At 45.2% G+C, this 24,196-nt stretch overlaps 1 protein-coding gene across 1 annotated transcript; it reads right to left on the bottom strand.

Annotated features, from left to right (window-relative positions):
• Nucleotides 1–4,392: 4,392 nt before the first annotated feature.
• LOC139323964 (trichohyalin-like) lies at nt 4,393–23,721 on the bottom strand. Its single transcript, XM_070953573.1, has 17 exons — nt 23,509–23,721; nt 22,563–22,699; nt 22,083–22,389; nt 21,479–21,576; nt 19,407–19,506; nt 17,843–17,974; nt 16,473–16,571; nt 16,125–16,313; nt 14,143–14,381; nt 12,393–12,609; nt 11,752–11,825; nt 11,468–11,585; nt 10,125–10,208; nt 8,330–8,443; nt 7,549–7,659; nt 6,539–6,599; nt 4,393–5,079 (listed from the first exon to the last, which is right to left on the bottom strand). Exons 1-17 carry the CDS (start codon nt 23,719–23,721, stop codon nt 4,562–4,564), a joined length of 2,811 nt encoding a protein of 936 aa, XP_070809674.1. The 3' UTR covers nt 4,393–4,561.
• Between the last annotated feature and the right edge of the window lie 475 nt (nt 23,722–24,196).

Here is a 24,196-nt window from a genome sequence, read left to right as displayed (position 1 = left end):
GAGACCCCTGGCTTAGAAAACGACCCTAGCCGTCTCCCCAGCTTTTAAAACCGAACCCTTGGCGGTGGTTGAAGGCCATCTCTGCCGGAGGAGACCTCTTGAAAGCACATCCCATAATTGGGAGGGGTTTTGCGGGCTGGCAAGAGCAGAGAGAGTGAGAGGGACAAGGGAAATACTTTTGCCAAACACTTGTAGCTTTTTAAACTCTTATTTATATTTTTAATCACGCTTACTCCTCTCCGGCAATTTTACCCCACCTGGAGCCCTCTTGAATATCAAAACTTGGCCTTGGAGGTTAAAAAAAACCCATTTTTTGGGGGGGGGGGAAAGTAAAAATCGATGGAAGTTTGCAAACCCATGTGATTTCTCCCCCCCCCCCTTTTTTTTTTCCCCTTCATCTCGAGAAAATTAACCTCTCACCACTGCTGTCGTCTCTTCGGTACATCTCAGGCCCCGTGTTGAAAAAAATCATTGTGCCTGTCCCAGCCATGCCCAACTTTGCATCTCTTGCAGAGAAGGCTATTTGAGTCATTGGAGTGGCTTTCCCAGGACTGGGGGGAGACAGTGGGTGGGACAGCCTCCATTCCTTTAGCTAACCGGGATCGAGGCAGGGGACTAAAAGAGTTTGTTCTTCTCCAGGGGTTTTTTTGGGGGGAGGCGGGAGGGGTTGAGCTAGATTTCAGGAGGGTTTGTAACGATATATATATATATAAATATAAATATAAATATATACCTCATTCAGATAAGCTGCGGCATCACACATTGGCTCTGTTAATTGGGGGGGTGGGGGCTCTGTTATTTTTGCTCTGCCTGCCGCTTTTTTTTTTTTTTTTTTTTTTTTTTGGGACTGTGAAGACGGGACCCCCCTCGGTTTCAGAGCTGCCCCACCGTGGTGGTGGTGGCAGCGGCGTTCCTCTCTTCTGTGGGATTTTTAGGGGGTGGGGGTCCGTAAGCCAGCGGCAGAGTACGCCTCAATTGGGGAGAGCGGGTGGGATTGTTTGCGGCAAGGGAGGGAGCCTTCCCTCTGACATTACCTAACTCGGGATATAAAAAGATTGTATGGCACTCAGGACTTTTCAGTACGAGGGGAAAGGGCAGCGTCTCCCAAGGACAGATCCGTATTTTCAGAGGGTGAAATCCTCCTTCCCACCCTCCTCGCCATCCAAAGGCCCCCGTGGCCACTTGGCCGGGCGGAATTGGGCATTGGAGGGAGTGACGATACCTAAATCATCACCTGGAACCTGGGCTGCTCCGCTGCCTGCTTGCCGGTCCGAGGATCTTAACTCCTCAACCTTTCGAGCAATCGCAGGATCTCCGATCTTGGAATCCCAGCCGATGAAGCAGGACTGCTACCCACCAGGGGCTTCCATCCAATGTTTCCGGGGTCTTTCTCCCCCACCCCTGCCCCACTTTCGCCCTTTGGTTGAGCAAACGGGCCTCAGCGCTTTTACATAGCGCCAGACGTTGGATGGATATGACCCATCAGAGTGGAAGGAGTAGGGAGGTGTCCCCCACACCTCTGCCCAGAAGGATCTGCACACAACCTTACACAGGCCTTTCTGTCTGCTGCTGCTATTCTTTTTTCCTTTCCTTCCCAAGAAGCTAGAAAGAGGAAGGAAGGAAGGAAGGTAGTAAAAATCTTAAGATCAGGTCATTACAGCAGCCTTGGAAGTAGTTCGTTCTTAACTATTTAAAAGAAAGAGAAGAGAAGAAAACGTGATAGCCTAGATGGTGAATAACTAAAATACCTCAAATGTTTTTTCCTTCCAGCAAGTGTCTGTATATGTTGTCATTGGGTTTGTTTTTTTGTTTTGTTTTCTATCTTAACAAGTTATCTGAATGTTTATATTCCAATAAACTTCTACCTCTTCAGATCGTGGCTGTCGTCGTCCTTGTTTTTTTTTTTGAGTACGTATCCGGTACTCAAACCCACTGAAAAAGGTGGCAGGTACTCTGGATGCGTCAAAATCTTAATATTCTCAGATTTATATGTATGTAGAATGTATGTATAATGGGCGCGGTGGCTAAGACGCTGAGCTTGTTGATGGAAAGGTCGGCAGCTCAGCGGTTCGAATCCCTAGTGCCGCATAACGGGGTGAGCTCCCGTGACTTGTCCCAGCTTCTGCCAACCTAGCAGTTCGAAAGCAGGTAAAAAATGCAAGTAGAAAAATAGGGACCACCTTTGGTGGGGAGGTAACAGCGTTCCGTGCGCCTTTGGCATTGAGTCATGCCGGCCACATGACCACGGAGACGTCTTCGGACAGCGCTGGCTCTTTGACTTTGAAACGGAGATGAGCACCGCCCCCTAGAGTCGGGAACGACTAGCACATATGCGCAAGGGGAACCTTTACCTTATAATGTACATACATATGTATGTAATATACATATGTCTATGTATTTATATGTATTAATCTTTACTATCAAATATTTCATAAAACGGCTTTTTTTTTTTTCTCCTTTAAATGATGTCACGGTGTGAGAAATTTTGCTGGTTTCACTAAAGCCAACACAGGTTTCTGCACCCCGATAGAAGCGGTTCTGTGAACCGTAAAATAGCATTGAATAGTTGATCCGAATTAGTGAAGCCGGATTCAAACAGATCTGAACTATGGGCAGACGAGCATTCTGCTCACCCTTGGCCGCCAGATTTGGGTAATGCAGTGTTAACGGTCTCTTTGGCACTCTCTTAGTCATTTTTTTAAAAATCCTTTTGAAGCATTTTAATCTGTCGATCAGCTCGCTTGTGTTAATCTCGTTTGTGACCTTTGAACAATAGGCCTGGCTTAATTGGAGGCTCATTTGCGGTTTCCGAGTATGCTCTGGGAAGCCAGCAAGTGGGATTAATTCATGGGCAACAAAGTTAAGTGAGTTAACCGGTTAACCCTGGTGCCATCCTGTCCTTTTGAAGTGAGCAAATGCTTCCTTGCCCTTTGGCAAAACAAATGTTCTAAAGGAAATTTAGATTCTGGTCTAATCCGAGACTCAATCCATGGTTACTTTCATGGATAAGAGTCGATTGATACAAACTGGATCAATTGGCTCTCTGCATCGTTGGCTTCATCCTGGCCTAGCTCAAAAGTTTCTGGAGGCCCCTCGTAAAACTTGAGTTTTCAGGAAGCCCTTGAGAAGAGGGCTGACTCATAGAAGGGCTACAGCAGGGATCCTCAAACTTGGTGACTTTAAGACTTGTGGACTTCAACTCCCAGAATTCCCCAGCCAGCCATGCTGGCTGGGGAATTCTGGGAGTTGAAGTCCACAAGTCTTAAAGTCGCCAAGTTTGGAGATCCCTGGGTTACCGAATTCTCTTCCTTTTTTTCAAATCTCTATGGTGGCACCTACCAGGAAATCTCCGTCCAGCTGAACAAGCCAAACAGCTTTGTTGGAATCGATGGGGAGGTTGGGTATCGAGTTACACCCAGGGACATAAACAGCAGCTGGCTGTGTATCTCGAGCATCTTGGCAGATGAGAAGAAGCCCTGGAGATACGGAGAGCACCAGGACCAATCTTCTCCAAACCCAAGAGGATTTCAACGGAAGAGAGAAACTCCAGGGTTGCAAGAGCCAGACTCTTAAAATCGGAGACCCCAGCTGAGCTCTGAAAAGGAAGCCAAGTTCCTGCCCTCCTTGTGTTTATGGTGGTTTCTTATTTTTCACATCCCTTTCTGCCAAAGAGAATAATAGATCGCTCCCCAACAGTACTAGCTTCAAGGAATCTTGTGATTAAAAGAAGCCCTGAGATGGGAATATTGAATAGAATAGAATAGAATAGAATAGAATAGAATAGAATAGAATAGAATAGAGTAGAGTAGAGTAGAGTAGAGTAGAGTAGAGTAGAGTAGAGTAGAGTAGAGTAGAATAGAATAGAATAGAATAGAATAGAATAGAATAGAATAGAATAGAATAGAATAGAATAGAATAATGGAATGGAGTAGAGTAGAGTAGAGCACAGAGCAGAGCAGAGCAAAGTTAGAATAGAATTAGAATTAGAATAGAATAGAATAGAATAGAATAGAATAGAATAGAATAGAATAGAATAATGGAATGGAGTAGAGTAGAGTAGAGTAGAGTAGAGCACAGAGCAGAACAGAGCAAAGTTAGAATAGAATAGAATTAATAGAATAGAAAATAGAATAGAATAGAATAGAATAGAATAGAATAGAATAGAATAGAATAGAATAGAATAGAATAGAATAGAATAGAATAGAATAGAAGTTGGAAGGGACCTTGGAGGTCTTCTAGTCCAACCCCCTGCCTAGGCAGGAAACCCTACACCACTTCAGGCAAATGGTTATCCAACATCTTCTTAAAAACTTCCAGTGTTGGAGCATTCGCTTATCATCAACTCGGAGATCTTCCATAACTAGGCAAAGATTAAATCCAATCCAGTTTTTTTTTTTAATACCATAATACATTTTAGAAAAAGAAGAAACCTCATTAGCAGCAGGAGAAAAAAAAAAAAATCTCAGTGCAAACACAGAGATTTCCTTCCCCAGGTCAGATTTCTCCCCCCCCCCCCACTCTTCCTGATGTTTCTTCTGTCCCAGGAGCTCACCCTGGTTTCCTACACTTCTCTTCTGTTCTCTGGCGATTCAGCCCTCTCTCGGAAAGGGGACCATGGTCTCGGGGGCCCAAAAGGCTTGGGGGACAACAGCCCTGGGCTGCGGGGTCTGAATAATGCTCCTTCCTCCTCGACATGCTTTAGGAGAGCCAGGGGGGCTAAGAAAAGTTTGTCGGAGGCTGAAGATGTATCGGAGAGGGTCCCAGGTGGTTGAAGAGATGCGTCGGGAGGGAGAAGCAAGGGGCCCCTTCGCGCCATCCTGATGTCCGAAGAGGTGTCCTTTTGCTCCTCCTCAGGGCAGGCTTGAAGCTGTTCCGGTATCTCTACGTGATGGGAAGAGGATGGAGCTTCATCCTTCCGCGAGGAAAACTCCGGAATCTCATGGCAACGATCCTTTCGCGCGTCATCTCCGGGGCCGGTGGGAAATCTTGGAACCTGCAGCTCCTGGTGACTCTTTTCCGACTCTTTTCGCTTCGAAAGCTGGCGGATGTGCTGAATCTGTTCCTGGAATCTCAGTTTGGCTGTTGGGAGGAAATCCAAGCTTCGTTTAAACAGCCATCCACTCGCTGCGGGTGGTCCTCGGCTTACAACGGTCCCTTTAGTGACCGTTCAAATGTCGGTGGAGATTCTCAGTCCTCCAGGTCATGGTTGTCCCAAAGATGCTTTTTTCTTCCAAGAGGCAACCGGACTTTCTGGTTTTTCTTCGAAGACGTTTCGCTTCTCACCCAAGAAGCTTCTTCAGCTCTTCTTCTTCAGAGGTAAAGAAGCTTCTGGGATGAGAAGCGAAACGTCTTCAAAGAAGAAAGGATGCAAGAAAGGAAGGAAAAAAAGAGGAAGGAAGGAAGGAAAGAAAAGGAAGGAAGGAAGGAAGGAAGGAGAAAGGAAGCAAGAAAGAAAGGAAAAAAGGAAGGAAAGAAAAGAAAAAAGGAAGGAAGGAAAGAAAGAAAGAAGAAAGGAAGCAAGAAAGAAAGGAAAAAAGGAAGGAAGGAAGGAAGGAAGGAAGAAAAAAGGATGCAAGAAAGGAAGGAAAAAAGAGGGAAGGAAGGAAAGGAAGGAAGAAAGAAAGGAAGCAAGAAAGAGGAAAAAAAGGAAGGAAGGAAGGAAAGAAAGGAAGCAAGAAAGAAAGGAAAAAAGGAAGGAAGGAAAGAAAGAAGAAAGGAAGCAAGAAAGAAAGAAAAAAGGAAGGAAGGAAGGAAGGAAGGAAAAGGATGCAAGAAAGGAAGGAAAAAAAGAGGGAAGGAAGGAAAGGAAGGAAGGAAGGAAGGATGCAAGAAAGAAGAAAGGAAGCAAGAAAGAAAGGAAAAAAGGAAGGAAGGAAAGAAAGAAAAAAGAAAAAGAAAGAAAAAAAGAAAGGAAGGAAGAAAAAAAGAAAATGAGAAAGAAAGAAAATGAGAAAAAGAAAGAAAAAATGAGACAAAGAAAGAAAACCAACCGACCAGAAAAGAAACCAGAAAGTCCAGTTGCCTCTTGTAAAAAGCACATTTGGGACTGTTCAAAGTTACAGTGGCACTTTAAAAAGTGACTTATAACCCTTTTTCACAATTACAACATGATCAAAATTCAGATTCTTGACAACTGAACTCATATTTATGACGGTTTCAGTGTCCCAGAGTCACATGTTCCCCTTTTGTGTCCTCCTGACAAGCAAAACATCAATGGGGAAGCCAGATCAACTTCACAACTGTGTTACTTACTTAACAACTGCAGTGACTCACTTACCAACCGTGGCAAGAAAAGTCATAAAACTCATTTAACAAATGTTTCACTTAGCCACAGAAACAAACATTGGGTTCAATCGTGGTCGTAAATCAAGGATTACCTGTACATCCTGCAGCTCTTGCCCCAAAAGTCCTCAGAGGAAGCAGCCAAGATTAAAAAAAAACAAACGTTTGAATCTTAAAAGTTAGAAAACATTTGAATCTCTTTTGGTCTTGCAGTAAAGTTGAGACCTCACTGAAATAAGAGCTAGAAGCTCCTCACCTTGCATTAAGTTCTCATTTTTCTCTTTCAAAGTTTGAATTTCACAGGCCATGGCGGAAATCTGGAAGTGAGAAAGCAAAATTAACTCAATGCTGTAAAGAAGGAGCCGTTGGGGACACCTGTGGTGGCCCAAGAGCTCCTCCAGTGAAAATAAGCTCCAGAGCTCCATTTTTGCCTGCGACAGCCTCTTGTAACCCTCTGCCAGTGAAAATGGAGCACGGGAGGGCTGCTCCCAAGCTCCATATTCTCTGGCAGAGGGTTGCAGGAAGCCATTGCAGCCGAAAACGGAGCTTAGGAGCATATTTTTGCTGGAAGAAGCACTGCAGGTCGGTCCTTTGCTGTTTTCCAGGGTGGTCCCACAGGCCAGATCTACTGTATTTTTTGGAGTATAAGACACACCGGACTATAAGATGCACCGACCTTTTTTGGTGAGGAAAAGAAAAATAAATCTGCCTCTGCCTCCCAGCAATTTTGCCTAGTTGCAGCAAACAGCAAACAGCCTGCTTTACTTTCATTTTCGTTTTCAGCATAGTTTGATTAGCACAAGGGGGGAAAAAAAAAATCTGCTCCAGCAATTTTCTTCCTTGCAGCAAGCAGCAGAGCCGTGCGCAAAACAGCTGAGAGCAAAACAGCTGAGAGTCAGGAGGTTGATCCAATCAACTTGTGCTAATTAGGCTGTGCTGAAGCTGAAACGAGCTGTTTCTTCTTGCTGCTTGCTGCAAGGAGGTAAACTGCTGGGAGGCAGAGGCCAAAGGGTGGGGGCCAGTGGGTGGGCGGGGGCTGCATTCGGTGTATAAGATGCACCTAAATTTTCACCCCCTTTTAGAGGGGGAAAAAGGTGCGTCTTATACTCCGAAAAATACGGTAAGTACCCCGCGGGCTGGATCCATCCCCCAGCCCTTGAGTTATCTTCAGAAGCATCTTCCATCTACTGAGGTGTGGTTGACAAAACCGACTTCTTTCTCTGCAGCTGTTTTTGAGGACGCAGCCTGCAAATAAGTTGTGCTTACCGCATCGTTTTTTGCTTCCAGCTGCTGCCGAAGGCTCTGCTCTTCTTCCCCCCTTTTGGATGCGTCTCCAGATTCTTCCGATGAAAATCCGAGGGATTCCTGTGAAGTGGTCTTTTGGGAGAAGCAAACTGGAAGTCATTCTGGGCATTGCTGGTGGTTCTTCACCTTCGAGGCTAAGACCCCAACCTCAAAAGCGCATCTTATGAGAAAAGCTGAGCGGTTGGATCGATCTAAAGCAGGGGTCCTCAAACTTGGCAGCTTTAAGACTTGTGGACTTCAACTCCCAGAATTCTCTGGGAGCATAGCTGGCTAGAGAATTCTGGGAGTTGAAAGTCCACAAGTCTTAAAGCTGCCAAGTTTGAAGACCTCTTCAAGACCTAAAGCATGGCTTGGTCCAGCATCCTAATTCCTACCATGGCCAACTGGCTGCCCCTGCAAAACCTTCTTCGGTATGCTCCAGAATCTGATATCCTCCCACCTAGAATTTATTTATTTATTTATTTATTTTTCATATTTGTATACCGCCCTACTCCCGAAGGACTCAGGGCGGTGAACAGCCATAATAAATACAAATACATATAGAAGTTAAAAACTATTAAGAAACAGATTAAGTAATTTAGGCTCAAAGATTAAAAAACATCCAAATTGAAGAACCTAGAACCCATTCTATGACTGGTTGATCACCCCTGTTCTATCCCCATCTCCCAAGAACAAGGTTGGTATCCGTGCAGCTGGGGCTCAACTGGTGGCCCATCAAGACGATGGAAAGATGGAGTCTCACCAGTGCTCGCGGAACATTCTGAGGTGCTGTTGAGTTCTTTTCCTTGAGTCCCCCATCCTGACGTTTCCTGGCTCCTGCTTCCGGCTGTTGCCTCTGTCTGAACAGTTCCTTCAGCTTTTGGAGAACAGAAACAGATGGAAATAATAGTCCGGTTATTGAAAATTAAACCCACACTTGAGGGGTTCTAGAAGCTACTAATGCCATACTAACTACCCTGTTTCCCAGAAAATAAGACCCAACCGGAAAAATAAGTCCTAGTATGGTTTTTCAGAATGCTCATAAAGCCTACCTCCAAAAATATGCCCCAGTTAAGATCGTCAGCCAGATGGCTGCATTTCGTACCGCATTTCCCCCCAAAATAAGACCTAACTAGAAAATAAGCCCTAATGCATCTTTTGGAGCAAAAATTAATATAAGACCCGGTCTTATTTTCAGGGAAACACAGTAGGTTACAAACCCCATCATCCTCATCCTCATTGGGCAAGCTAGCTGCAGTTCGGGACGATACAACCCAAGACATCTAGGAAGAACTAATTTAAGGCACGTGTTCTTACGTTAAGTAGTTTAAGATTGGAAGATAATGGAGAGACTTGGCCCGTAGAATTTGAAACCCACCACTGGTGTGTCAGTGTGGGTTTACAACTCCCATCACCACCAGTCAGCAAGGCAGTTGCAATGTTACACATCTGGAGCACATTAGGGGTCCTTCTGGTGTAAGCGATGGGAGGCAGGGAAGGAAAAAGACTTTGGTTTCAAAATGTCTGCAATAATACCAGTCCATTCTTACTGGGCCTGGTGATCAGCCCATCAAAGGTTGGGTGATCCCATTTAATATAATAGAATAACAGAGTTGGAAGGGAACCTGGAGGTCTTCTAATCCAACCCCCTGCTTAGGCAGGAAACCCTACACCACTTCAGACAAATAGTTGTTCAATCTCTTCTTAAAAACTTCCAGTGTTGGAGCATTCGCAACTTCTGGAGGCAGGTTCTTCCACTGATGAATTGTTCTCACTGTCAGGAAATTTCTCCTTAGTTCTGAGTTGCTTCTCTCCTTGATGAGTTTCCACCCATTGCTTTTTGTCCTGCCCTCAGGTGCTTTGGAGAATAGCTTGACTCCCTCTTCTTTGGGGCAGCCCCTGAGATATTGCAAGACTGCTATCATGTCACCCCATAGTCCTTCTTTTCATCAAACTAGACATACCCAGTTCCTGCAACCGTTCTTCATATGTTTTAGCCTCCAGTCCCCTAATCCTCTTTGTTGCTCTTCTCTGCACTCTTCCCAGAGTCTCCACATCTTTTTGACATCGGGGCAACCAAAACCGGATGCAATATTCCAAGTGTGGCCTTACCAAGACCTTATTAAGTGGTATTATTGTCGGCGTCCCAGCACTGATATATAATAAAGAGAGGAGAAGCTTGAACTTTTGCCTACTAAATCCCTTTGAAGATTCTGTCTCCTCAGAGGTGGGAGAGGGGAGGGACATTCCTGTGATCTGACGAAGAAGGGATCAGGAAAGTGACTTGGAAGATAGCCAATGAGAAGCAGAGAATTGGGGATCGGAAGGGAGGGATTGGGGGGCAAAGGTCAGTGCTGACCGCGAAAGAGCCAGGATCAGATCGCTGTGCTTGAATAAAGAGAAAATTTCCTTAAAGATCGGCAGTTTGGAAATTCATTTATTTTGAGATAGCATCGAAACCTGACAATTATTTCTGCAGAGGTCCTCTTCTTGCCCTCAAAGAGATGGCAGAGGGAGAAAGATAGGAAGGTGAATAAATGCCATGACTGACATCTTACCTGCTCAGTCACTGAATGATGTTGTAGCCTGAGATCTTCCAGCTGATTCCCAACAATCTTTGCCTCCAAGCCACCAGGACGCCCCTAGAAGAGAAAAAAAAACAAAACAAAACCCAGAGCTCTGGATCAACAAGAATGTCTTGATTGCAACCTCTCTTTTATGTCATGGGAAATTAACCCACACCTCTCAAGATTTTTGTGAACCGATTGCAGATTATGAACTATTGTGACCTTCCAAGGTATCTCTCTAAACCCTTACTTCCTTATTCATCATCTTTTAACGACTCCACAATCCCTTGCGGGGCGGAGTCTGGGCAACTGAATGGAGCTAGCAGAGCGTTTAATGGCCGGATGCCTTTCCTGTTGCCAATACAGAGTTTTGTTCGGCAGATATATCCCCATTGTGCCCAGAGAGAGAGAAATATCTGCCTCTATTTAGGATTGAACTCACAGGCTCCTGATTGTGAGGCGAGAGCTCCGCCTCTAGGCCACCGCACCACTCCAAACACTTACTTCCTTATTCTCCTGGTTAAAGCCTATATACGGTTATGTAGCATGACCAATTGCTCTCCACTCTTCACCAATTCTGTTGTTGTTGTTAGTGGCGAAGTCGTGTCCAACCCATCGCAAACCCATGGACAACGTTCCTCCAGGCCTTCCTGTCCTCTACCATCCTCTGGAGTCCATTTAAGCTCACGCCGACTGCTTCAGTGACTCCATCCAGCCACCTCGTTCTCTGCCGTCCCCTTCTTCTTCTTTTGCCCTCCATCTTTCCCAGAATTAGGCTCTTCTCCAAGGAGTCCTTCCTTCTCATTAGGTGGCCAAAGTATTTGAGTTTCATCTTCAGGATCTGGCCTTCGAAAGAGCAGTCAGGGCTGATCTCTTCTAGGACTGACCAGTTGGATTGCCTTGCAGTCCAAGGGACTCGCAGGAATCTCCTCTGGCACCAGAGTTCAAAGGCCTCCATTCTTCGGCGCTCAGCCTTCCTTATGGTCCAACTTTCACAGCCATCCATTGCAGCTGGGAAAACCGTAGCCTTGACTATACACACTTTTGTTGGCAGGGTGATCACCAATTCTACATGCTCCCAAATTTATGTTTAAAAGGAATAACTACCTTGAACCTTCCCTCTTGTTCAAAAAAATCAATCCTAATTCAACAATTTCACTGGGTCAAGAAGGCCCGTCTAGACCTGGTTTTTCACCATGGCCCATTGGATGTCTTCAAGCTCACTTGTCTCATAGCAACTGGGATGGAACATGGAGGTACCTTCTACGTGTAGCTCAAACATATTCAAGGTGGGTGCCAGATCCAACAGACATGTCTTCTTGACTGGGACTAACCTTCTCATAAGATGTCCCCGGACCCTCTCTTGTTATCTTCAGCTCTGATGAAGTTCTCGTCTCCAACGCAGCTCTCTCCACATCTCTGGTCTGTCTGAGGTCTCTCAAGGCTTGGTCCCTAGAGACAAGAATTCTTTTGAACTAATTGGCACAGCAGGCAGCCCCTCCTGGAAACCATACCCAATGCTTAAGTCTTTTGGCACTAAAAAACGTATCATTTCCCGTGGAGATCTAGTGGACCTTTACACCTTGAGATCCCTGTCTTCCTGCCTTGTTTTCCTTACTTTTCAGCCAGCTGCTCCTCCGAAACACGGACCAGTTGCTGCAGCCTCTGCTTCTCCAAACTCCATTCTGCGTTCTACCAAGAAACAAAGAACTCAAGTCAGCAGACAAAGAGGCGTGCCAGCCCTGAGATGATGTTGCAGAGGTTTGCCGGGGTATCATTGAGACTTAAATATGGCACCAGCTGTGCCAAGTTCCAAAAAAGACCGGACAATGAAGGAGAATATTTGTAGCACTGGGTTGAAATGAGGAATCCTTGGTGCTCTCTGAGCTTGGTGGTCTTCCTGCAGATGTTTCATTAACCCAAACTAGGTAACATGATCACGGCACTGATGAAGTTACCCAGTTTGGGTGATGAAACATTTGTAAGGAAACAATTCAGAGAGCACCAAGGATCCCACAGTCCTCCTATTCTTCTTCCTCTTCCTCTTCCTCTTCCACCACCTCTTCCTAAAACCTTCTAGGACTGATGATATTACCTAGTTTGGGTAATGAAAGGTCTACAAGAAAACCACCAAGCTTAGAGACCACCAGGAACCCTACTGATCCTTGCCTACAGCTGAAAGTTCAAAAGAGCTAGGACAATTGAAAAGCCAGAAGACAAGGAAGGGGAGGAAAACTACCAAGAAACTGTTGGCCACACCTTGGCTTGGAGGGTCTGGTTCTGGGCCCTCATTTTCTCCAGCTCTTCCCCTTTGGTCTTCAAAGCGGCATCTACTTCCTCCCATCGGTTTCTCCACTCTTGGGAGATGGACTGTTCCTCGTCCAGTTGCTTGCCCAACTCTTCGACTTGTCTTTCAAGGTCCTGGCAGTGAACCTGTAGAAGATCCTTCTCCTTCTGCAACTGGATCTGAGATTCCCTACGGGAACCCAAGGGGAAACAAGGTAGAAGGTCCAGGAAAAAGCTTTTGTGAATTCTTCAAAGCCAGCTGGAAAGGAATCGGGGAACTGATTTTTGTACCTATGGAGTTGCCTTTGAGGAATATAAAGGGCAGGTCAGTGGTGAAATGTAAAATTTGTTACTACCGGTTCTGTGGGCGTGGCTTGGTGGTGGTGAGGTAATGTGACTGGGTGGGCGTGGCCAACTTTTTTTTTTTACTTTTAAAAGCATTTTTTTCTACAACCTCTTGTAGAAAAGAGGTTTCTACAAAAAAAAATGCTTTTTTAAAAAATGCTTTTAAAAGGCTCTGACGATCCCAGCTGAGTTGCCTGATCATCAGAGGCATTTTTTTTCCTTTTAAAAGCATTTTTAAAAATGCTTTTAAAAGCCTCTGATGATCAGGCAACTCAGAGGCTTTTAAAAGCATTTTTTTCTACAGCTTCTTCGGCTGAAGAGGTTGTAAAAAAAATGCTTTTAAAAGCCTCTGACGATTCCAGCTGAGCTGTGCGATCATCAGAGGCTTTTTTTTTTAACTTTTAAAAGCATTTTTTCAGCCGAAGAGGTTGTAGAAAAAATGCTTTTAAAAGTAAAAAAAAAAAAAGCCTCTGATGATCGTGCGGCTCAGCTGGGCATGGGGGCGGGGCACAGGGATTTTTGCTACCAGTTCTCCGAACCACCCACCTCCATCGCTACTGGATCGGGTGATCCAGTCCGAACCGGGAGCATTTTATCCCTAGGACAGGTCCTTTTCAGCCCAATTCCTTTAACCTTTGGGCTACCTTGTTCTCTTGACTCAAGTTGGTTGTCAACTGCCTTGAAACTGCAATGAAATGGATACGCTCAGGAAATAAAGTTGCAAGTTTACAGTGGACTGCATCACTTCCTGGCCAAAGAGGCTGGACTCGGGATGAACAGGCTCTCCATCAGGGGTGAAATGCTACCAGTTTGCTCCAGTTCGGGCAAACCGGTAGTGATAAAAAACTACCTGTTCGGGTGAAGCGGTAGTAAAAAAATGCTTTCAAAAGTTAAAAAAAAGGTTCCGAAGATCACAGCTGTGCCACATGATCATCAGAATCTTTTTTTTTTACTTTTTAAAGCATTTATTTAATATTTATTCTTTTACTTATTCTAGTAAAAAAAATGCTTTAAAAAAGTTTTTAAAAAAGGTTCCAACGATCGTGCGGCACAGCTGTGATCGTTGGAATCTTTTTTATTTTTATTTTTTTTTTAAAGCATTTTTTTTACCACCTATTCGCCCGAACTGGTAGTAAAAAAAAAAAAAAAAAAAAAAAAACAGTTGGCCACACCCATCCAGTCACATGACCCACCCACCAAGCCACGCCCACAGAACTGGTAGGAAAAGGTTTTGCACGTCACCACTGCTCTCCGTCCTTGCACACTTTGTGCACAGGGAAAAAGCACAGAGAGATTTTCATACCGCAGCAGCTTGACGTCCTCCTGAAGCATTGGATCATGGCCCCCAAGTTGGGAAGAAGGTCTCAATGCTTCTTACCTGAGATTTTCACAGCTTGCCTGCAGAGCTTTTCTGCTCTCCTCCTGGCCCTGCTGCTCCACCGTTCTTTCGAGAAGGCGTTGCTCCTTCTCTTCCAGCAACCGGGTCCGTTCGTCCTCCAGAGCCTGGATGTGGTTCGCCTGGGACTTCTTCTCCTCCTCCAGAAGATGCAGCTTTTCTAAAAGAGCTTCCAGCCTTTGGCAGCTCTCAGCTGCTGTAGAAGAAAGCTCTTCGTTCGACTGGGAGGAGAATTGCGAGAATGAATGGTGTCAGTTTTCAGATCCGTTCACCTGGCCCACGTTGAGCTGGGTTCCACTGGGCAAAAATTACAGGTAGTTCTCGCCCTATGATCATAAACCCTACTCCTCCTTCTAGCACTGATGAGGTTACCCAGTTGTGTAGTGAAACGTCTGCCAGAAAGCAACCAACCTCAGAGAGCACCAAGGACTCCACAATTCAACCCTGAGCTACAAATCTTTTCTTCTATGTTACTACTAGATATCTTCTAAGATATTCCAGGATCTTCCTCCTCTTCCTCCTCCTCCTCCTCCTCCTCCTCCTCCTCCTCCCTGTAAGCCCCACTCCCTTCTAGCACTGATATTGTTACCTAGCCAGGTAATGAAACTCTGCAAGAAAGCAACCAACCTCAGAGAGCACCAAGGACTCCACAATTCAACCCTGAGCTACAAATATTCTCTTCTATGATGATGATTCCAGGATCCTCCTCCTCCTCCTCCCTGCAAACCTGACTCCCTTCTAGCATTGATATTGTTACCTAGCCAGGTTATGGAATGTCTGCAAGAAAGCAACCAACCTCAGGGAGCACCAAGGCTCAACCCTCTGCACGATCCTGCGCTACAAATTCAACCCTGTTCACAGGTCAACCCTGAGCTACAAATACTCTCTTCGGCATTACTACTACCACCGCGTTTCCCTGAAAATAAGATCTCCCCAAAAATAAGGCCAAGTGCTTATTTCGTGGGGGTCAAAAGAAAATAAGACCCGGTCTTATTTTCGGGGAAACATGGTAGATATAGCCTGAGAGATTCTAGGACAGTGATGGCTAACCTTTTCGGCACCGAGTGCCAAAACTGGAGCATGTATACACACATGTGCACATGTACACACCGGAGCACCGGAACCCGGAAGAGAGCAGCTGGCCAGTGCACATGTGTGCGCTGGCCAGCTGCTCTCCCAGGTTCCGTTGCATATACATGATGGAATCCGGCAGAGCAGCCGGCAATGGCTAGCGTGCCCACAGAAAAGACTCTGCGTGCCACCTCTGGCATACCTGCCATAGGTTCACCATCACGGTTCTAGGATGTGGCTACCCTTGAACCTCTTTCCCCCTCCCACTCCCATCCAGCTTTGGGATTGCAGTCTCTTCTTCATCCAGGCCTCTTTTTGGGAAAGCTGTGTCACCAAATCTCTTATCCACTGATTCTCCAGGTCCACATTAGAAGACTTAACAGTTTAGTTAAGGCTAAACTGAGAAGATTCACAACATGTTGAAACGATAGTGTGGACCAGAGGTGGGTTTCAGCAGGTTCTGACCAGTTCTGGAGAACCGGTAGCGGAAATTTTGAGTCGTTCGGAGAACCGGTAGTAAAAATTCTGACTGGCCCCACCCCCCATCTATTCTCTGCCTCCCGAGTCCCAGCTGATTGGGAGGAAATGGGGATTTTGCAGTAACCTTCCCCTGGAGTAGGGTGGGAATGGAGATTTTACAGTATCCTTCCCCTGCCATGCCCACTAAGCCACACCCACCAAGCCATGCCACGCCCACCAAGCCACACCCACAGAACCGGTAGTAAAAAAATTCGAAACCCACCACTGGTGTGGACCGATATTATGGCCAAGAAAACTTCATGGTTGTGTCCATGAAGGTATGGGAAGCTGAGCTTCACTCTTACTTTTTTATTGGATGGGTCCTCTCCCTAAAAAGACGAGGAACACAGTCCATTGCCAGAACTGAGATTTACCTGTCTGACCGATTCCATCTCCTCCTTCATGAGGACTTTCTCTTCTTCCTGTTGATTGGCCTGATTCTTATTACTTGCAAGTTCTGATTTGAGAGCCGAGATCTGATCCTCAGATTCTTCTTGATTTTTCCGGGCATGCTTCAACTCCAAACTGAGATGCTGGACTTGCTGAAGCAAAGCCACGTTCTTCTGCAATGAAGTTGTCAATAGAATGAGATCCTTCGTAGCCCATTTTTCATCTATAAACTACAGACAAAGGCGTCCTTCGAAAAGGAAAACAGCCTCCTGCCTCAAAATACAAGGGCAATTTGTTGCCTTGAACCAAGAGATTTTTTTTTTGACACCCACCTGTTTGATGTTCTTGTAAGCAGCTTGGAGTTGGCGTCTTTCTCGCTTGGTTTCCAGTGACGTTGTGGCTGTTGGGTGGCTGGCTGAGCTCTGCTCTCCCTGAAGACCCAAAGGAAGAGAAATGGGTTTTTAAAAATAGTTCTCAGACCATCACGGATATAACAAGGATGAAATCAAGAGCTGAATTTGAACTGGCTCAAAAAGGCTGTTGGACACAGAAGTGAAGGGAGGGATCTCAAAGTCTGGACAGAGAATAGAGTAGAGTAGAGTAGAGTAGAGTTGAGTAGAGTAGAGTAGAGTAGAATAAGAGTAGAGTAGAATAGGAGTAGAGTAGAGTAGAATAGACAGTAGAGAGTAGAGTAGAGTAGAATAGAATAGGAGTAGAACAGAATAGAATAGAAAGTAGAGTAGAGTAGAGTAGAGTAGAGTAGAGTAGAGTAGAGTAGAGTAGAGTAGAGTAGTAGAATAGAAATAGAAATAAAATAGAATAACAGAGTTGGAAGGGACCTTGGAGGTCTTCTAGTCCAACCCCCTACTTAGGCAGGAAACTCTACACCACTTCAGACAAAGGATTGTCCAACATCTTCTTAAAAACCTCCAGGGTTGGAGCATTTACAACTTCTGGAGGCAAGTTGTTCCATTGATTAATTGTTCTCACTGTCAGGAAATTTCTCCTTAGTTCTAAATTGCTCCTCTCCTTGATTAGTTTCCATCCGTTGCTTCTTGTCCTGCCCTCAGGTGCTTTGGAGAATAGCTTGACTCCCTCTTCTTTGGGGCAGCCCCTGAGATATTGGAACACTGCTATCCTGTCACCCCTAGTCCTTCCCTAGAGGGATGGAGATATTGGAGAACGAGTTCCAAAGGGGCTTTTTCGGGAGGCAACTGGACTTTCTTGTTTTGTTTTGTTTTTTGAAGATGTTTCGCTTCTCATCCAAGAAGCTTCTTCAGCTCTGACTGGATGGTGGGGAACGGAAGGATTTATACTCCTTGCAGACAGCTGGTCATTTGGAATCTTTTAGAGTCACTAAACAAAATCCAGTTGCTTCCTGAAAAAAACACCTTTGGGACAGCCAGGACCTGGAGGACTGAAAATCTCTACAGACTTTTAGCTGTAGGAGGAGGATTAGAGAACCCAGAATGCAAGTATTGCCCCGAAAAGACTTAATGGCCATGAGACTGAACGTGTCTCAGTTTGAAACTAGTGGCGGACAGAAATGGAGTATCCTGCAACTGAGAAGAATTGTATTAGGAATGGTTTATTTCTTTCCAACAGCCCCACCCCTTTCGATCTTAACATCTTCAAGGGCAGCCCCATGGGAAAGCCCGTTGCAGCAGTCAAGCTGCTCCCTCTGCTGCCTGTTCAGACTTACCTCCTTGACGCATTTCAGCTGCTGGACCATCTCATTTCGTTTTTCTTCCAAGGTCTTGATGCAGTTCTTCAAAGCAGAGAGGCTTTTTTGAAGGTTCCTCAGCTCCTGGCCGACGTCCAACGTTTCCTGGGTCTGAAGAGAGTTATTTCCAATTTTTTGGGAGCCGCAGTGGCGCAGTGGTTAGAGTGCCGTACTGCAGGCTACTTCTGCTGACTGCCGGCTGACTGCAATTGGGCAGATCGAATCTCACCAGGCTCAAGGTTGACTCAGCCTTCCGTCCTTCCGAGGTGGGTCAAACGAGGACCCAGATTGTTGGGGGTGAGAGGCTGACTCTGTAAATCGCTTAGAGAGGGCTGTAAAAGCACTGTTAAGCGGTATATAAGTCTAAGTGCTATTAATATTTTCTTTCCTTCCTTCCTTCCTTCCTTCCTTCCTTCCTTCCTTCCTTCCTTCCTTCCTTCCTTCCCTCCCAGTGGTTAGAATGCAGTATTGCAGGCTAACTGTGCCCACATTAAATTAATAATTTAATAAAACAATGTTTGGGGGGGGGGGAAGGACTATCTGTAAATGCTTCTTATCCTTTGAATCGGAGACATTATATTTGTGGTGACAAAAGCTCTAAAACTAACAAGCTGGAAGTCTTAAGCAATTAGATGGCCATGCCTCCCACATACCCCTTGCAGAAGGGGTAATGCCAAAACAGTGGTTTATTTTACACAAATCACTTGCACAAATATTGATTTTACACCTCGTCTATCAAGCTTTGCAAAGCTACTTCAGGGACACCCTTGGCTTTAAAGAGTTCAAGAGACATCACAACAGCTAAACCAAAGAGGATCTGATCTTGTGCATCACAATTCCCATCATTCTTCCAACATGGCTACCTGCACGCTAGCAGGGCATGATGGGATATGGTACCAAAACCCCTGCCAAGACCCATCTGGAACAAGCTAGGCCACATACAGGTAGTCCTCGACTTACGACCGCCATGGAGCCCAACATTTCTGTTGTTAAGCGGAGGCATTCGTGAAGTGAGTTTTGCCCCATTGCACGACCCTTTCTTGCTACCGTGGTTAAGTCCACTGCAGTGGATAAATTAGTAACCCAGCTTTTAAGTGAATCTTAAGTGAATCTTTTAAGTGAATCTGAGTTCCCCCCAGATTGTCAGACGGTCGCAAAAGGGGATTACATGAAAACACACCAATGGTCATAAATATGAACCAGTTGCCGAGCATCCGAATTTTGATCACGTGACCACGGGGATGGTGCAGAGGTCGTAACTGAAAACTGGTCGTAAGTCACATTTTTCAGGGCCAATGTAACTTTGAATGGTCACTAAACGATCTGTTGTAAGTCAAGGACTATGTACATTGACAGACCTACAAACAATTTTAAGCCATGAACGATTCGAAAAAGTACAGCGGTGGTCAGGAAATTCCGTTCTCCTATCGCGCATCTCCTTTGCGCTGTAGCCACATTTGTGCCTCGTTGCAAAATTGCAAAACAAACCAACGTTCGGGGCCGTTTCAGATCCAGATGTTAAGATTTGGAAGGTTTTCCTTACCACATGTTTGCTCTGACCGAAACCCTGGGGAAGCAAGTGGTGATCCCTTTTACCAAAGTAAGACCTCGTCTTGGCTAGCTCCATTTCTATCTTGAAGATCCTGAAAGACACACCGAAGAAGAAGATGGGATTCCTGTATCTCTGGGGATTGCTGGAGAAGACTCCTGAGAGTCCCTTGGACTGCAAGGCGATCCAACCGGTCAGTCCTAGAGGAGATCAACCCTGACTGCTCTTTAGAAGGCCAGATCCTGAAGAAGAAACTCAAATCCTTTGGCCACCTAATGAGAAGGAAGGACTCCCTGGAGAAGAGCCTAATGCTGGGAACGATGGAGGGCAAAAGGGGACGACAGAGAACGAGGTGGCTGGATGGAGTCACTGAAGCAGTCGGCGGGAGCTTAAATGGACTCCTGAGGATGGTAGAGGACAGGAAGGCCTGGAGGAACGTTGTCCATGGGGTCACGATGGGTCGGACACGACTTCGCAACTAACAACAACAACTATTTATCTATCTATCTATCTATCTATCTATCTATCTATCTATCTATCTATCTATCTTGAAATGAATTAATCTTCTATTTCAAAGTTGGACCATAAGGAAGGCTGAGCGCCAAAGAATTGAGGCCTTTGAACTCTGATGCCGGAAAAGACTCCTGCGAGTCCCTTGGACTGCAAGGCGATCAAACCGGTCAGTCCTAGAGGAGATCAACCCTTGACTGCTCTTTAGAAGGCCAGATCCCGAAGATGAAACTCAAATACTTTGGCCACCTAATGAGAAGGAAGGACTCCCTGGAGAAGAGCCTAATGCTGGGAAAGATTGAGGGCAAAAGAAGAAGGGGACTGCAGAGAACGAGGTGGCTGGATGGAGTCACTGAAGCAATCGGCATGAGTTTAAATGGACTCCAGAGGATGGTAGAGGACAGGAAGTCTTGGAGAATGTTGTCCATGGGGTCGCGATGGGTCGGATACGACTTCGCAACTAACAACAACAGCAAAATAGGAATTGTTAATAGGAATATCTTGGTTTTCTAGAAGCTACAAAATAGCCACAGGATTATGAACTATTTCCCAGCTTCAGGAGTGGACAGAGTTGGCTTCTTTTGAAGCACAGCAACGGACGGCCTTTGGAAAAGCTCAACTTTTTTCCCCCTTTATTTCTTTTTTTTTCTCCCAAGTTTTATTTCTTTTATTTATATAACATTCCATTTTCATCAAACAGTGTGTGTTCTGGGTACAATTATGTTCATCACCATCGCATTAATAATATAACAATACAGTAATATAATTGCTGTGGTTAGTTGCGAAGTCATGTCCGACCCATCACAACCCCATGGACAACGTTCCTCCAGGCCTTCCTGTCCTCTACCATCCTCTGGAGTCCATTTAAGCTCAATAATAACGTTAATGTCAGTTTTGGAAGACAATTTTCTTTTTTGCTTCTTAACTGCCACATATTTTAGCTGGGGAAGTTGGGAGGAGCAGTAGAAAGTTAGTCTGTATTCAAGGACTTTTGCCTGCATCTGATGGAGACTGCCTGAAGATTGTATCAGGTGGAGTGTGAAGAGTTGATTGGACAATGTGATGAACTTATGGGTGTGGGGCAGGGCTGTGAACTCTTAGCTGGGTGGGGTAAACCTGGAAGCTTTCAGATTTGGGTTTTCCCAGATATGCCAACATAACATCTCTAATAAATTGGAACTTGGAGGAATCTCAGGCCTCAGAGCTTTATTTTGTTGGGGGTGTTCCTTGGAACCCTGACAGTTAATACTTAACATTTAACATCCTCATCTTTAATAGCTCTCCTCTATCCCATTTCCTCCATTATTATCTCCTCCTTTCTAACTTGTTTCTTTTTATCTAGCCATTGATAGAATACGTCCCATGTCAAAAAATATTCAGTTTCTTCTTGATCCTTAATAGCAAATGTTAATCTATCCATTTCTGCACATTCTAATATTTTTTAAAATTACATTCCCCTCAGATTGGTTCTAATATACAATCAGAAATATTGCCTTTACACCTGTTGTTGTAAATATTGTAAACACTCCTGTTCTCCAAGAAGGGGGCTAACTCACTTATCATCCAGTTCCCCTTTTCGTGTCCTGCCTTCCGAACGAATCACTTCCAACCACTTTCTTTCCTTTTCCAGGTAGGCATAGGAACTCTCCATCTGCTGCAGGAAAGACAGAGAGTCAGGGGAAATTTCACACGCATCAACCAGAAGAAAAAATAATCTGCATTAACCTCCCTTAACAATTTCTCTTCGGCGAAAGAGAATTTGCTTGAGAAATTCTTTCATGGAGAAAATCATTTGCCCCATTGTGTAATCTTTCTTGCCGCAACTCTTTAAGTGAAATGTGAATCGCTGCAGTTAGTGACGTTAGCAACACGGTTGTTAAGTGAATCCGCCTCCCCCGTTGACTTTGCTTTTCAGAAGGTCCAAAAAAATCTGATCATGTGACCCCGGGATGCTGCAACCGTCATAAATTCAAGTCAGTTGCCAAGCATCTGAATTTTAACCACGTGGCCATGGGGATGCTGCAACGGTCATAAGTGTGAAAAACAGCCGAGTCCCTTTTTCAGTGCCACTGTAATGTCAAATGGTCACTAAATGAATTGTTGTACTGTTGTACATGGCTACCTGTACAGTCCGCAGATTGGGGAGAGGCCGTACATTACCTTCTGTTTTAGGGAACGGAGCTCAAATTCCATCATGTCAACTTCCAACTCGAGGTTCCGAGCTCCAAACTCTTTAGGTTGTCCTGCCAGCGAGTCACCCACATCTCTAAGCTTCACGTTCCTTGGTGTCTCTTCCAAAAAGTTTGCCTGTAGATCCGTCTGCGAGCCGCTCCACCTTTTTCTAGCCAATGGCTGGTCGGAATTAAAATCCTTTGTATTGTAGTTTGGAAGGTGGGATAAGGAGTTCCTCCTCCTAAGATTTGAACCGGGAGGCTGTATGGGGTACTCCACACGCCTTGGAACATCTCTGCCAAAAATAAATGGATAAATAAACACATAAATAAATAAAGAGCTGAAGAAATTTCCTGGATGAGAAGCAAAACATCTTCGAAGTCCAGTTGCCCCTTGAAAAAAAGCACCCCCCAATTAGATTTCATGCTAAAGCTTCCCCCCTTCGTATCCAGTTTATTCCAAACCTACATTCTGTCATTGTTGGCTTGAGAACCAGGCTGGGACCCCACAGACACGGCTCTGAGAGATCCAGGGTGTAGGAACTTCATGCTGGTTCCTCCTGGGCTTCTGAGCTCCAGGGCGGCTGTTACCCCGTTGCTCTTTAGCTGAAAGAGAAAAGCAAGAGTTTCAAAACTCAGTTGACCATCCCCAGAGACCAGGGACAAGAGGGCAGGACAAGAAATAATGGGTGGAAACTAATCAAGCAGAGAAGCAACTTGGAATTAAGGAGAAACTTCCCAACAGTGAGGACAATTTAACCAGTGGAACAGCTTGCCACCAGAAGCTTGTGGGCGCTCCATTGCTGGAGGTTTTTTAAAGAAGAGACTGGACAGTCACTTGTCTGAGATGGTATAAGTTCTCCTGTTTGAGCAGGGGGCTGGACTAGAAGACCTCCAAGGTCCCTTCCAGCTCTATTCCAAAATTTTAAAGTCCAAAAACGCCAGGGAATTTCTAGAAGCATCCAAATTTTGATCACGTGACCATGGGAGGGTGGGGGAGGAGCTGCAATGGGAGTAAGTTTGAAAATACAGTCATGAATCTTTTTTTTTTTTCCAGTGCCGTTGTAACTTTGAACCAGTGGTGAAATCCAAATTTTTTTACTACCGGTTCTGTGGGCGTGACTTGGTGGGTGTGGTGTGGCTTGGTGGGCATGGCTTGGTGGGCGTGGCAGGGGAAGCATACTGCAAAATCCCCATTCCCTCCCCACTCTTGGGCCAGCCAGAGGTGGTATTTGCCGGTTCTCTGAACTGCTCAAAATTTCCGCTACCGGTTCTCCAGAACCTGTAGGAACCTGCTGGATTTCACCCCTGCTTTGAACTGTCACTAAACAAATGGTTGTAAGTGGAGGACATCCCATATGGGAGTCCCCTGACCCGCAAAGGTTAAGAGCTGGCAGAAACACCTGAATGCTTACCTGTGATGGAAAAGCAACTGTCTTTGAAGGAAGGATCTTTTCTGCGGCCAAAAGTGACTGAGAGAAGGACACGGGGTTCCCGCTGGTATTTTCCGACTCTTGGCTGGGGAGCCTTGAGCTTCCCGCCTCCACAGAGCTGCGTTGGAAACCTCCATCGATGCCTCCGTATCGGGAAGGCAAACTCCGAAATCCAGTCCACTTACGGAGTAACATTGAAGGAGTTGAGAATCCCAGGAAAACTTCTTTTTCCTGAGCAATGTGGCCGAATCAACGTGATGATCCAATCTGGAATTCTGGCTGACGGAGGTTTGTGAATCCAGTCTGAAGAACCTAAAAAATCCATGACCCAAGATAGAGGGGGGAGAGAGAGTTTTCCCAAAAACTATTTCCCCAATGCATTAAAAAGTTTCTTCAGAACAAAAATCTCACAATCAGGACATTTAAAACAGTCCCAAATATTGGCCTTCATTCCTGAGTTCCAAGTTTGCTCCTCCAATAACTCAAAAAATTTCACATTTTCTATTCTCGTGGACCAAATCTTCACTCCTATAACATACTTTTGACCGAAGACAATGAGGTAATGGGTTTTAATTTCCTAAATGCAGTCCTAAAATCATTAGATGGCTTCAGTTAAGTCATTACTCTGCAAAGCAGCATTTAAGAGAGATGGTTCTGACCAGTTCTGAAG

The sequence above is a fragment of the Pituophis catenifer genome, unplaced genomic scaffold (assembly GCF_029215685.1).
Source record: "Pituophis catenifer annectens isolate HBS135680 unplaced genomic scaffold, rPitCat1.0.hap2 SCAF_14, whole genome shotgun sequence".
Classification (NCBI taxonomy): domain Eukaryota; kingdom Metazoa; phylum Chordata; class Lepidosauria; order Squamata; family Colubridae; genus Pituophis; species Pituophis catenifer.
Note: the sequence above shows the minus strand (reverse complement) of the source record. Positions and strands in the feature narration are given on the sequence as shown.

What these genes read in the sequence shown, in the direction of transcription:
- LOC139323964 (XM_070953573.1), bottom strand. Translation starts at nt 23,721, where the DNA reads ATGTTACTCCGTAAGTGGACTGGATTTCGGAGTTTGCCTTCCCGATAC. An exon ending in TCCGTTCCCTAAAACAGAAG is followed by an intron (nt 21,577 to 22,082) that starts GTAATGTACGGC and finishes TCTTTCCTGCAG; the next exon opens with CAGATGGAGAGTTCCTATGC. An exon ending in AAATGAGAACTTAATGCAAG is followed by an intron (nt 5,080 to 6,538) that starts GTGAGGAGCTTC and finishes TCCTCCCAACAG; the next exon opens with CCAAACTGAGATTCCAGGAA.